Raw genomic sequence first — 15,253 nt, 5'->3', positions numbered from 1 at the left:
ACTTTTGCATATTTAATAAAGGCCAGAGCACACAGAGAATTGGTGGGGCTTTTTTTTTTTTTTTAAACTGTAGATCATAATATGAGATGCACTGCACTTCCTCCATCAGGCCTCTATTATATTCCACCACTCTATTTATTCCACCATTCAGCACTGTTTGCCAACATCTGCAATCAATCCAAAGCATTAACCTTATGTAGGGTTGGCCGTCTGGTGCTCTGAAAGGCCCAAATCTGAGTTGAAGCAGAGTATACTGATGCTCTGTCTTCTAAGACGAAAGCAGTACAGCTTCTATCCTAAGTGATATACAAGAGGGAAGGGAGAGAATCACATGATAAATCTTCACATAGAGAACTGCTATATAGTTTGAAGGAGAGCAGATTTAAACACTGGTGCTTGGGTGCTGGGAACAGAGATACTGAATTACAGTTGTCTGGACTACATACATTTATTCTGCACATTCTTTAAAAAAAGTTATAATCTTAACTGTCCTTGCTATTCCTTTGTGCAAAGAAAGAGGAAAGGATAAAGCCTTCCAAACTCCATCTAGTCCCACAAGTGACTCCAAACAGAGAAGCACCACAAAAAATTATTAATTTCATACAAAAACCAACACCTCTAACTAGCAATCTTGTAAATATCACTTAACTATCCTTACATCATTCAGAAAGAACCAAAATAGCAAGGGTTTTACTCTACATTATCCTTCATGAAAACAAATTCCCCATACCATATCCCATTGACAGCACATGTAGCATACATTGCCTTACAGCCTATGCAACTTCATTAAAGAAAGTACTAAGAACACAGAAATAGTTTTATTTACTATCCTTTTAGAAAAAAAAAAAAAAACCAGGTTAAATGAAAAGAGAGTCTTCCAAGAAGACATCTGTGGAACACATCTGTATGTGCACTTGCACATACTTCAGAGCAAAAAGTGGAGACAGACAAGTGAGCAGTAACTGACATAAAAAAGGCTGGGGCAGGGGGTGCGGACACATGTATTTTAACATATCTATGTATACACAAAAGGTATCCTCGGAAAGTCGAGAGAGGAAGAGCATAACATGACTTAAGGCAAGTGCACTCTGCAACATACAGGAATATTTGTTCCTCACCTGTTTGACTTGCAGACCGTGGCTCCATATCCTTTCTAAAAGGTCACACAGACTGGCTATCAGGGTATTCTCTTCTACACCCGTGATATTCACTTCACCATGACCTAGCTCCACAGCTTCTCGACCCATTTTTTCAACCAACATCCTCTTGGTCTCAAAAAGGACAAGGCAAAACAGAGTTAATTCTTTCCTCAGGAACTTCCAAAAATCACGTACCACTTTTTAAATAATCAACAAGGAAGCACATGATAGCAAAGACTTGGCAGAAAATCTGGGTGTACACAGTATTTCTGAAACTAGTGCAGGACTGCATATGTTTTATCCCTGTTTTTCAAGCCATGGCAGCACCCGTGTTGATCACTTCAGAGCCCCATCCATCTTTCTTTCTAACAAGGGGCTTGCAAACAGGCATATAAGCCTCCACAGAGTAACCCCAACAGAGGGAACAGCAGGCCACACACTGACAAGCTCAAAGCCTAGCAGCAAGGCCCTACAACACAGGACTTGGGTGTTTCTGAAGCCTGGTGAGTGCTAGACTGGGAGCAGTATGCTATATCTGCCTCCTCCCAGGGAAGGTGAATGTGCACAAGTGCTGTGAGACCCTGTTCTGTCAGAAGGGTATGTGCATTTAAACCAAACCCATTCTGGAGTGCATCTCTCCAGTTTCCCGATGAGCCACATTCTCCTAAATCGTGCACAATTTCATACTGAACAACAATGCTCTCAACACCTCTTGAAGTACAGTCTCCCAGCCACAATATATTCATCATATAGCTATTTGGAAGGAAAAATGACTTAACGAATCATTTCTGCTTATCTCTTACATATTTTTTCATCTTGTTGCCATTCTAGAGTAGCTCTCAAACGAGTAGTACTCCCTTAGGCAGAGTCTTAGTTGAGATGAACTCCAAGTTAGTCTCTAGCGTCTGCTCCTCCTCACCTGCCCTGATAATTTCTCTCTCTGCTAACAGCATGCTCACTACATTCACTAGAGTTGCATTCCCACAGTGAAAGAGCCAAGTCTATCTCCAAGGATTTTCACCATCGTATGCCTCTAAGTGAAGAGGATTATTTGGACAGTTTCATACATACAGAAAACTGAAATAAGAAGTAGGTGCACATATTAAACATGGTTTTACAGAAGTTGTATACAACTGCTATATTACCTCCCCGACTTCAGGCAAGAATGTGTCTATTTGGTAATTATCCTCTTTACTGTGTTAATATAAACATCAGCGTTTAATTCAGATTAATATATTGCCAAATATATACTGGTAAAGCATGTCTACAAATTAATGCCAAATTTCTTTAAGTGCTTGAAAACTTACATTTCAGAAGTTTGTTAACCCACTTCCTTTAGTTACAAGAAAAGTTCCTGCATCTTCACCACAACCTCCTCTTTTGGAATATTCATTCTTGTTGCAATAGTATAGTCTCATTAGTGATAACTGAAATATGCCACAATAGACATGGGCAGCAGAATGATAAAGACCTATCAGAATATTCAACTTCTTTCTATCACTTTACATTCTCTATAATAAATCTGCTTGCAGGTTTCCACTCCTTGCAGAATTTCTAAATCTCTTCATGAATTTCTCACTAGCATGAAAAAATCTTTATATGGATACCATGCAAAAATCTTTACAGGGATAAAGCAGAAACAGATGGTGGAAGAGGGGGGTTCAAATATATTTCCCAAGAAATGGTCTATAAAGCATGGAAACGAGGTATAAAAGAACAGAATTATTCTCTATATTACCTTATTTCGGCATTCCTTCAACAAGCCTTCTACAAACTTCCAGTTTGTTTGTGCGATTACCGATGGAGAGAGGTTAGACAGTTTGGGCTGTCGAATGGTGCTGCCCAGATTCCTGGCTTCCTGGATATACTTCTGTATTGGGGTACAAAGTTGAGAAATACAGATAAAAATGCAAGTGAGACTACTTTGCCAAGAGAAAGGGCAAATGTATCTTTATAAGCCACCCCCCTGCGCAACAAGGAGGAAATGATCACATCCTCTTTCAGAAAAGGCCCCTTTTTATATCTAGCATTATAGCTGGCTGAGACACTTGAGGTACTATTTCACTGGAGGTCAAATCCCCATTTCTGTTGTCTGTCTAGTATTAGAACACACATTGCTGAATAACAAAAACACAATACAAACTGCCAAGGCTATTTAGATGCATAGAGAGTCAATTACTCCCTCCACCACTGACAACTGTCTTGTTATTTTTTTCATGTAAAATGAAAGTTTGTAATAATTACCCAGACCAAGACTATTCAAAAGGCAGACTGATCTACACAGGGACTGCAAGAAAACTTTGCCCAGAGCTTGACAACATCTGAGATCTCTGCTATGCCCTGCATTCCTGCAGATCTCCTGTTTCTTACCTACCCTCCCAGTCTCTCAGGAAGCAGCTGCAAAATGCTAACAGCTCTCAGATGTGAAACATCTGCATTTTTGAGAGCTTTTCTGCTCCTGTTACTGCCATCAAGGAGTTGCCATTGTTTGCACCTCAGAGACAAGAATAATATGACAAATGTTTTGCAAGCCAGGTGATCACAGATTGGTTGGGGCACAGCTAACTCTGAATAAGTAATAAAATCCTGTACAGGCACTGACAGAATAGTCAGGATTAGTACATATTTGAGATTGACAGGTAACTTCTCTAGCTTACACTGAAATAATGACCAACTGAAAAGTCATTGAACAGACAGATTTGTCAAACATGGTATGATCTCTGCAAAGAGGGGAAACCACAGCTTCTCCATCAGCCTTGCCCTGAAGAGCTATGGTATATACATTTAACTATGCATCTTTAATCAGAACTATGATTACAGACATATTATGCATTGGACATACCAGATAATGCTCTGACACAGATTTTATAGAGGGCATGAAGGGCCAATCATGCTGGTCCCAGTCTAAACACAACTGCAACTGAAGCTCTGACATGGAAAAGTCCAGGTGCTGGCAGGACAAGTTGATAGCAAAAAGCCAAGCAGACCATGTAAAGTGAAAGTGGTAAGCACATATGAAGTAACAAAAGCAAGCATGCAAAACAGAAAAGGAAAAGAGTGAAGGCATAAGAGAATGCAAAACTCCCAAGCATTCAACATAAAAATTAATTCATAAGTAATGAATCTGAAAGGAAAAAAAGAAAAGATGGTGTTCAGTCACTGGATTGGTGTAAACTCTGCCCTCCACTGGGCACAAATATTTGCAAGTTAAAAGCCACTATGTTTAATTCCACATTTTTGTTGGCTGCCTCAAAGCTTCAATTTGTCTAAAACTCACAACACTGCACTTTGAAACCACTGCCTCCTGCTCAGCCTGATCCCCAGCATTCATCTCAGAAGGGCTCCCTACCCATTCTTTCAAACTTAATAGGAAAGTCTCTCATCCATTTTCCTGGGAGAGGGGATCAGCATTCCATCAGTATTATGTAATCAAAAAGGTACAGCATGAAACCCTAACACACCAGCACAGCTTAAACTGGCAGTTAATACCCTCACCTGAGCATGTATTTGTAATTTTTATTCCTCAGAAATTATTTGCCTCATGTGACAGAATAACTCCTATAGGATAATCAACTTGTGAAATTAGTTAAAAAAACAGAAGAAATAAACAAAACCAGAAACTAAAGGTAGATTTTTGCCTTTGTACATAACTGGTATCTCAGAAGTTTACATGTGCTAAAATAAACAATTGTTAAGAGCAATGCTGAGGTTACAAATCAACTATTCTTCACTTCTGTTACTTCTAAATAAAAAGTACTTTAGAGTTATCTGAGCGTAGGGAACATGTCAAAGACAGAAACTACTCATAGGTTTTTTTTATTATGCAGACATTCTTCTATTACATGGTTATGGATGACATAGTTGACACTATACTTCAACAGAAGTTTAACAAACCAGTAAGAAAATTCTGGAAATGAGTACACTGAAAGGCAATTAAACTCATCGCTACCATAAAAGAATTAACTGGACAGACAAAGATATTTGATTTGACAACACTATCCTAACAGACACAAGACTACTTTAAAATTCTAAATGAAGCTTTTCTGAAGATATTAACAAGGCAAAAGAATATTGTCTTCAATGAACCACATACATTTAAACAAAAGTAAAGCTCTGGTGTTACTAAAAAAATTAATTGTGAAATTTTAAACTAGACTGTTCTTGGAAGTTACTTGTGCTTCAACACCCAGTGTAACAGTTTTCAGTCTGTATCACACAAATCAGAAACTGTACTGTACATCACCCAGATTTTTCAAAATCCCTTTAACACAAAGAATAACTGTGTCAGCTGTAGAAGCACTGGTGAGAGAAGTTATCAGTTCAGACGGTGGGTAAATCAGCATCAGACTGTGCTGTGTAAAAACAGGCAGACGCAAACCTGACGGGATGGGTGGGGTTCATATTCCCACCTTAGCGTGAGGTTGTGTGTCGATTTGCCACTCTAAGACTTCTTTTATGGTCTACAGAAGAAAAACAGGCAACTCCAAAAGGCAATGCTTCTGATTTTACAATGAAATTAATCACTTGCTGGAGGTGGTTATCTTTCCTCCTACCTTTCTTCCATCAAATAAACAAAAGCAGGTCAGGGTGACTAAGTTATTTAGAGACATGATTTAGGAAACAGATGGCTAAAAACTGTTAAGATCAATTCCCCCCTTACCCCCTACTCCCCCACCCCCCACCCCCTCTGCTTTTTTTTTTTAAAAAAAATTATATTTTCAGGGAACTCTGCTATACATGGGATGAAATAATTTTGTCCTGAGAGGTGTTAAAGTGGTGTAACTTTTAAAATCAGAAAACTAAATACTTTTTGTCCGCTAAGCGCCAGGAACTTCACTGATATTAAATACACGCAGAGATGGACTGCAAATAACTGTCTAGACATTTCATAAAGGTTACAGAACATTATTCAGGCAATTATGAAAAAAAAAAATCAGATCTCTATAGCTGAACAATTTTCACCTCTCTCTGATCATTGTCAAGACGCAGGTGCTCTGTGTGTTGCTTCTGCCTGTCCTTCCGCCTCCACTGTGCAGGAGCATTTCTCTTCGTCCACCTACAGACGGAGGAATATTATTAAGCAAATGTCAAGAATTAGGTGAAGGGCAGTGGCAATGGGGGAAATAAGTTTCTATGTTATTGTATACTGAACATATTGACAACAATTACATCAGACAAAGTGCAGCTCCAATTACAAAGATTGTCTGTAGAAGAATCTAACATTGGGCAACCAAAGGATTTCAGAAAATAAGATCACATACACTTCCTTTGTATTTTTCCATTCTTTTATGATAGCCAGTTATAATTGACACCTTTGTCCTCTTCCTTCAAAGTTTTTATAAGAAGATATCCTAAAATATTTGCTAGCTCTTAACTGATACCCAGTAAGGAGATGATCTTTTATACCAAGAGTAATTTTAAGTAACTCAAGTACATTAACTATAACCTCAAATATAACAGGGCTTTCTGAAGTAAATTTGCTTCTGGAAGTCCAGATTTAAAAGAGAAAAAACCACACACACACACAACCTATCCACATACTCTGATTTGTTCTCGCTTAAAAAAAAAAGATACTGAATTTGCTTTCTAGCGTCTCTGCTTCAGTACCATTCCATATATCTTGCCAAGATGCAGAACCTGTTGTCCTAGCTTACTCACTTGTTGCTTGCTGGTCCAGTGGATAAAACATCAGACTGAAGCTTGGGAAAAAATCCAAGTTCGTATTTCCCTTGTCCAATTTTCATGTCCAGCAAGTGTGGGTGGACTGCAGTGTGATCTATTTTTGCCAGCCTTAATTCAATAGATTTCTCTGAAATAGTAAGAAAGTGACTATTTTTTTAGAGGTGTCTTAATCAGACATGTATCTATAATCACACATCCTCAAGTAAAAGTAGATCTCAAATTTGAGAGAGGAGGTGGAAGTTTCTTCCTGACCCCAACATGTACACTAATAGAAGAGCGTATTAAACATCAAAAGAACCGCCACCATAAATAGAAAAAATTTTAACTTCTTAAGTGCAAACATTTTTCACACGAAGCATACAGGAAAACAGTTCAATTAAACTTTGAATGAATTTCATCTCACATCTCAGCTTCTCAGCTTCCTTTAAAATATTTAGTCCCTCACTTAAGCTTTACACCTCACCTTTTTTGGTCTATTTTTTCTGATGTTTCAAAGCATGAATTGTTATTTAACTTTAACCTAATGTCTACAACAAACAGCACTGACTAGTTTTATTTTCTTAAATGTCAAGAAAGTGGTTTATTACTCTTACCAGCCTCATCAATGGTTGTGCATTTTTGATACATAGATGTGCGTAGAGTCGGTGTCCTAACGTTTAGCAGTCTAATTTTATCCACTCTAGAATCAAATACTCTCAAAACAGGGTCTTTATCATCTTCATCATGGCACATAATCTTATTGTCAATAAAAGATGCAAACATTTGGGTCTCCAGGAATCTTGAGAGGAAAGGCAAGTAAGGTTCAGGCTGGTCCGACAAGAAAGATGCCTAACAGACAAGAAGAGATAAGAGTGTTCGGGAGTCTGCAGAGAGAGATACATCCACCAAAAGCACCAATTTTTCTAATCAAGGATGTATTAGAGTGCTTTGGTGCCACTTAAAGTCTAATTTTATTACACACACCATTTCTATGTCTGAAATAGGCAGTCTATATGGAAACCAGTTTCATGACAATCACCTACTATATAACACAGTAAATAAACTGTGATTTTAGTATGTCCTTGATTTTCTAAAAATTTCAACAGAATCCCAGCAAACCACAACAACATCACAGATATGGATTTTATGTACTTCTGGCTGGGCTCAAAGCTTATAAAATTGATGAAAATCTTTTCATACGATTTGATGGGAATCAGATTAGCGTTTTAGCAGGTAGTGCTGCAACATAATCTTCACCCACGTGAACTATCCGGCTGACAAATATCTGATCTCCAGTAAAGACGACAGTAGTAAAATTTGACAAACTGGGTCTTGCATTTCCCTAGAAAAGAGCTAGGAATACATTTGGTACACATGTAGATAAGTGCTATGTGGGGTCATGGCTTTATTCATTAACATATTCAGCAATTCCTCTGGTAAAAAAAAAAAACAAAAAAACAACAAACACCTAAATCACATTTTCAGTAGTAATATTTAACCTTAATGGAGAGATTAGCCATAAGTGAGGCTTTTTAAGCTATTTCTCTACAGCAAGCTGTACTTTTCTACAGTATCCTTAAAAGAGTATCTTCCTAAGTGCATGTATGTATATATTTTCCCACATAATATATAAGATGTGTCTTTTTCAGAAACACTGAAATTTAATGAAGAAAGTATAATTTTTGCGGTACTGTTTATTGGGCCAGAAAATGGAAACAAAGTCTTAGGTTTGAAGACTGTTTTACTTTTTACATTGACATCTTATTCCATAACTTACTTTATCAAAGTTTTGCATCTGTTCCCTGTTTGTAAACCAAGACTCCTTGTCCTGACTGGGTTGAATAACAAATACTTCATAATCTGCAAACATTTGTGTAAAGCGGTTAGCAAAAACTTCACGAATTTGAATGTTCAGCTGGTAAATCTTGAATTCTTCTTCATCGCACTGAATTTTAAGATCCTTTTTGCTACTGGTCTCCTCTCGCACCTCCAACTGAGAAAGGGAACACAAAAAATTTTTATTGTTGCTTTGTCAGGTATTCTAGGTATACAAGACCTTAATATGCCATTCAGCTGCTACTCCTCAAGTCAACATTCCAACAAAAAAACACTACTTACAGTTTCAAACACTAATAAAACAGTATCATCAAAAAAAAAAATAGAAAGAAACATTTACCTATACAAGTCGTAATTTCAGTAATAAACCGTAACCTACTTTAGTACTTGTTGCACTGGATAACTTTAGATTACAAAAGGATAGATAACAACCACACACATGTCCATGTATGCCATATACTTAATTTATTTTCTTTTACCCTTTAATCACCTGCATAAGCTTTTTAGGGGTTTTTACTACCCTGAATATTAGGCAAGTATATATTTCTGCCTGATGTAATACAAGCCCAGGTTTATACTGTTACAGTTTAATACATGCCAACTATCCAACAAAGACAGAAATGCACAGTAAAAAGAAACTGTGCATGTCTAATAGTGCATCTCCTGTAACCTAAGTCTTTAGCAGTGTCACGCACAATTCATAACCACACAGCCCAGAGTAATCTTTAATGAAATAAAATGCATTTTCAGTTAACATGTGGGCTAAGATTTATGAAGACAGCAATATAAGATTCAGATATCCAATTCATATTAATTTTGTTAGGAATTGATTATCTAGAAATAAAAGCAAAGCCACTAACATTCACGCTCTAGGTTTGAATACACACTTGCTATCCCTGCCTTTCTTAATTATTACAAAAGGCACTGCCACACATAATTAAATACAGTATCTAGAGCTTACAACATCTGCACAATGATGCAGTTGCTGCAGCTATCCCACGCTTCTTAAAGCACCTCGGGAAGAGCAGTCCAAGGCCAACTATAAATAGAATCCTACAGCCATGCTCTCTGCTAGAGAGAGCTCTGCTGCTCAGCTATTTCTTCTAACCACATCTCATAAGTAGCACTTGGCATCTATACATTCCTCATTGATTGGGTATTTGGCATTAAAGCTGGTTTTTTTATCTACATATTTAAGAAAATTTTTACATATAACCTATACACTCCTATCAGCACAAAAAAAGGCTAGTAAAATGGGACTTCAACTATTATGGAAGAGAGTAAGAGTACATAAGGCCTGAATGTGCAAAAACTCACAAGAAATTTAAGACCTCTACTTTTTCCACCACTGCCCCATCCATTCAGGAAAAAAACAAAAGCTTCTTACTAAACTGCCCCTGAACAAGAACAAAACAATGCAAAAAACCCCAAACAACTGAGAAGAGGAACGCAGCTGATTTTGAGCATCTAATCCTGTCTAGCAACCAAATGCTTCCTCTTATAACCCCCCTGCAGCTCCCTCCCTACAAAGCAGGTCTCCTCCCCAACCTATTGTAAGTTATACAATTTCTGTCTCTGTTTGGCCCCAGCTGTGATCCAAGTTACAATCATGTGAGTAAGAATCAGACTCAGCAATAAACTGGTCTAGATAATCTAAACACGCAAGAAATAAAATGCTTGCCGAGAAGATCTTCATTCCACAAAGGCTCAAGAAACCCAGAGTGATCTTTCAGGTCATAGTACCTTTTATGCAAACAGGGCCACAACTTTTTTTTCCCAATTCTGATTGCCAAAAAGAATCCAATCAGTGTCACCACGAGCTGTGCACATTCACTTGCTGAGAACTGGACATCAATGCATTTTACAACATCATTCAGAAAAAAGCATCACAGTATCCTATGGCAAGCATATCATATAAAAGCAAAATTACACATATTCTACACACAATAAGAAAGATAGATACCTATAAAAACCAAGACTGGATTCCAACCAGGATTATCTGAATGTCGGTTTTAGCCATGTAAATCATAACAAATTGGTAACTCTAGAATAGATCTTAAAACCAAGAATAAACAAGCAAGGAACATTTTTAAACATATGATCTTGGCAAAGAAACACCTGAAGGATAGCCAAAGGCTTCCCCCTAGATGCTGTGGGGTTAAACCCCACTCTTCTCTCCCCCAAGATTGCCCATGTCTCTACAGATGTTCACAAGGTTTGTGAACATATTAACATGAAGTTCTTCCCCATGAAGACAAACAAAAAGCGTCTTTGGACCATGACTTCAGACCACCTGATACTGCAGGTCCAGAGAGAGTGCAGATAATTTCATAGCTTACCTTTTCTAGACTGACACCTGTTCTTTTAACGAGTGCTTGGAGTCTTGCAATAGTCTCATTTTCCTTTAGCAGCTCATAGGAATTCAAAGGTGATCCTGCTATGTTCCCATTTCTTTTATCAGAAACCAGGTCACATGCTCTGAGGCTCTTCATCTTGGAGGCACTTTCACTGCAGTGAAGGTTTCCCTCAGGTGGAATTCCAAAAGCCATTAGTATCTCTGAAATTTCCTGAACAAACTCGAGTTTATTTGGGAACTGGGGTAAGTCTTCTGGCAGCTCAATGAAATGGTTGTCTACATCCACAAAGCACAGGTTAGCCTGGGATTTAATTTAGAACAGGATACCATTACAAAAATCACTAAACACAAGGGTTGCATTTCATATATCTTTGAGTTTTGTAATTATTAAAAGCTTCGAATACATCTGCATTCATTTGGTTATTTTGTAAAACTGACTTGCCCCAACCATCACTGAACTGGTTGGTCGGCTTTGAAGAAAGCAGCACAACAAGGCCTACAGTTCCTGGTCTTTAAAATGAGTCTTCTTTCTTTGTTGAAAGTTGTTTACTAGGTACAAAAGAGATTGTAGCATATATTAGGTACAGATATATGAATGCCTTCATACACATACAGATGGATTTTAACTACAGGATATCTGCGATACTATTTTATACATATGCATCCATAAGCAGGTGATGGCCTGCTGCTCAGATTATCAGTCCACTCCTCTAAAAGATTTGGCAAATTCCACTCTAAAAGGTGTACCGATATTGCAGAAACTGCAATAAAGTTATCTTCTCTCTTTTGTGAGCAACTTGAGAACTAAGACAATGCCTTCAATGAGTTGAACTAGTTCCAATTCTGTTTTCCTGTTCCAACCTCTATCTCATTTACCATGAAAAAAGACTGGGGAGAGGGGGGGAAGGAAAGGAAAAATGACTTATGTGGCTTCCACAGCAACATCAAAAGCAGCTATGCATCTCTCAAGGACTCACCTCACCCTTTATTTGGTGAGGGGGGGTTTTCCCCTTTTGGCTTCTACAATGCAAAATCAGCATCAAATGGTTTCATGACATACATAATTACATACATACAGCAAGAACATCATCCATGTGTGAAATCTGCTTGGAAAGTTAACTGTACAGCAGAAACTTTGCTCTTCTATAGAAACATTTCAGTTTTTGTTCACTGCAGAATTAACATGCACTGTCACTTTCCTGTTTAGCCTCTCCCACACCAAACCCCTCCACCTAGATTACAGAGTAATTTCAGCCTAGCTTCATCGCATTATTCTAGGTGGCACACCTGAACTCAGGACTCAAGATAGCTTTGGAGCAAAAATACATATCAAATCATGAGAGCTAACAGAACTCCAGTTATTTCCTATCATTCAGTAAGTGCAGAAGGATGGAAGCAGTCTCATGATTTAATAGGAAACAAATTGGAAGAGATTAACCCCACAATGATGGATGATCCCAGAAATCAGAGCAATGTACGCAAGCAGTGAAGCATCAAGTAAGAACAAAGTAGTTCCAGTAGGATTTTGCTGTGGGACTGATCATAGACAGACTACAATAAACTCTGCCTGACAAGACCCCTACATTTAAGTAAACTGTTGTGAAAACATGCATTTAATACTTGTGACAGATTAAGCTCTCTTGGCATTTCTATGGAACAAAGTTAGGATGACAATTCTCCTTAAAACACAAATATCTGTTGTGTTTGATTTCTTGAGCTTCAACATTAACATTTCAAAACCACATTGTTATTCTTAAAGCAGAACTCCGCTGGACATCTTACACTAGATTTGCACAGAACTTTGCGTGAAAAAGTTCAATTTATGCTCTGCTACAGTATTACCCATAGTTACAAAGGCAAGTAGAAAAATTCCAGTTCTCCATTTCCTCATTTTAGCGTTTTAATACTGAGACTGATTTCTTATGCTCAAAGGAATGCACATAGAACAGTTGAGTAGCTCTTGTATAGATCCTTTACTGTAAACTAAATCATAGATTTAATTAAGTGTTGCAAAAGAATCCAAGGTCAATAAACAGAACTAAGACCTTGATTATGAAACAGCTCCTGGTGCACCCTAGGAAAAGTTTTTATTTTTTAAATAGGGCAGATGTCATCGTTTAGATTTCCTCAGAATCAACAGGCAGTGTGTGTGCCCACCCAGCAAGGCAGCTCCAGTGGTAGGCTAGGGATGCAAGCAGAGAGCATCTGCTCCCTGTTCACAGAAACATTTGGCACAAAGGAACAGTATGTACATGAGAACTCTCACGTTTCAAGTAAGCACCTGAATTTAGGAACTACAAGACCCCTCCTATACACATGATTCTGTGATGATTAGAAATCAAGTCAGCTAATATCCATCATCAACACTGTAAGCAGTTCAGGACATGAGAGAAATAAAGCCCTAAAACTAGGCACAATGCCTATGAATTGGTGCTGAGGAAAAAACAAAAATTTAATTAATCACAAGCTGTCTGTGAAATGGCAAGACACACTTGTTAAGAAACTCTTCAAACAGTTTCATTGTATTACTTCCTTTTAAAACTCTCTTTAATTTACATCATTCAATTTTCCTTCCCTTTTGGATTATCTCATTTTAGCACAGGTCCTGCAGAAACATCACTCTTGATTAAGCTTGGTTGTACCTAGAAAGTGCTTGGCCAAAAAGTAACCAAACATTAACTTTATCAATGCAGAAATTCCAGACTTCACACTGATAATAAACTCCTTGCCAATGAAGAAAAAGGTAAATTTAATGCTTGGTAAAATTGCTTATAAGTATCTGGGCTCATCTGGCTTCCAACAGTTAAATATCCCTTCTGAAGTTTCTCTTTAAGAGCAATAAACATAGATTAAACACTTTAAGCCACTAATGATGACTGCTTATCATGCAACTTACTATTACATTTCCCAGAATTTGCCCTATATATAAGCATTAAAAAAAAAAAAAGAAATATGTTAGCATTGCAGCAATACTCTGAAGAGTGTAAAGAAAATTTCTGGGGACACTCTACACTTATTCAGTGCCCAGTTAATAAGTAACATAGAGGACTGCCTAGAACAGCATAAGCAAAGGAGATTCAGTAGACTGCTTTAGCCTCTAAGCAAGACTCATGTCATCCTCAAGAACTGCATAAGCACTTCTAAAAAGGCCATGTTCCCCAGGAAACAGAAACAGCAGACACCTCACTTCACAAGCCCTTCAAGAGGTACCAAAACAATATTTTTCTGTAAAAATGAAATCCCAAGTAAATAAACCACCAGTAACAGAGACCAAAACAGTAACTCTCACAATGCTGCTACACTATAGGTCCAACAAAATGGAATACTAGTAAGCATAGCGGGGTCCCCTCCCTTAAAAAGCAAGAGAAATGAAATGGCACTTATTTTTTTATGAAATCATGGACAGCCAAAGCATTTTGCATGCTAGGAACTGGGCAAGTACACAAAGCTGAAAAATAAAGGAGTTCTTTGATCACAAAGTTTTAGTTATGAAGGCAGCACAGTTGGGTGAGCTGTGAATGGGTGACAGCTCTGTATGTTAGCCCCTACGGGTATATTGATCATCATTTCACACACACAAAACTAAAATTATATAAAGACAAGATAGCAACATGCGTACGAGAAATATAATTTAAAGGGCATCCTTAAGTTAGTTACTTGTTATTTCAGGTCTCTAGAACAATCAAATGTGCTTTTATTTGTTGCAGAGATATTAGTTAACTCAACTAGTTACACACCACTTCAATAGCAGATTGTTGAAAGAGAGGACACACATCATCATCATCATCACACAATCAAATGTTCTCCTGAGACACTACACTAAGGAACAAGGATGTCACATCCTAATTTAAAAACCTGTCTTTCCCATAAACTTTTATCATCACAAACAATGGCGTGTCCAGGTGAAAATCTTACAAACCTTAGAAATGTGGATGCAAGTAAGTCACTGTTCATGTATCTGATGCCAAAGCCTGGTTCCCTGAGGTCAACAGCACCACTTTCCACTGGCTTGGTGGGGTCTGGACTACACCCATCAATTCCAAAGCCAGAGGACAATTGCAATTCTTTACTTTGACCTCAAGTACAATTAAGGGCCAAACCCACACTGATCTAGCAAGGCCTGCATCAAGTCCATATCCTTCCTTTCAGCTCTGTTCAAAAACATAGAAGGAAATTATTTAGGTTCTGCCAAAAGGAACGTCTAAGGAGGAACTAACATTCACTAATAATAAGCTCCCCACCCCACTGACATCCTAAAGAG

At 37.9% G+C, this 15,253-nt stretch overlaps 1 protein-coding gene across 5 annotated transcripts in view; it reads right to left on the bottom strand.

Moving 5' to 3' along the window:
* Positions 1-15,253, bottom strand: part of DENND5A (DENN domain containing 5A) — a 68,433-nt gene that overhangs the window by 18,631 nt on the left and 34,549 nt on the right. For 2 of the 5 annotated variants that reach the window (XM_074917789.1, XM_074917790.1), the window contains 9 exons: positions 10,976-11,293; positions 8,578-8,793; positions 7,415-7,649; positions 6,798-6,948; positions 6,102-6,195; positions 3,982-4,089; positions 2,878-3,009; positions 1,119-1,271; positions 192-296 (listed from right to left, as the gene is read on the bottom strand). In XM_074917789.1, coding sequence (XP_074773890.1) covers positions 192-296; positions 1,119-1,271; positions 2,878-3,009; positions 3,982-4,089; positions 6,102-6,195; positions 6,798-6,948; positions 7,415-7,649; positions 8,578-8,793; positions 10,976-11,293 — 1,512 coding nt within the window. The remainder of the gene's footprint in view (positions 1-191; positions 297-1,118; positions 1,272-2,877; positions 3,010-3,981; positions 4,090-6,101; positions 6,196-6,797; positions 6,949-7,414; positions 7,650-8,577; positions 8,794-10,975; positions 11,294-15,253) is intronic. The other 3 variants (XM_074917792.1, XM_074917793.1, XM_074917791.1) reach the window with 2 other exon arrangements.

This window comes from Athene noctua, chromosome 14, assembly GCF_965140245.1.
Source record: "Athene noctua chromosome 14, bAthNoc1.hap1.1, whole genome shotgun sequence".
NCBI classification, from domain to species: Eukaryota; Metazoa; Chordata; class Aves; order Strigiformes; family Strigidae; genus Athene; species Athene noctua.
The sequence above is the reverse complement of the archived record's forward strand: the minus strand, read 5'-3'. Positions and strand labels throughout refer to the sequence as shown.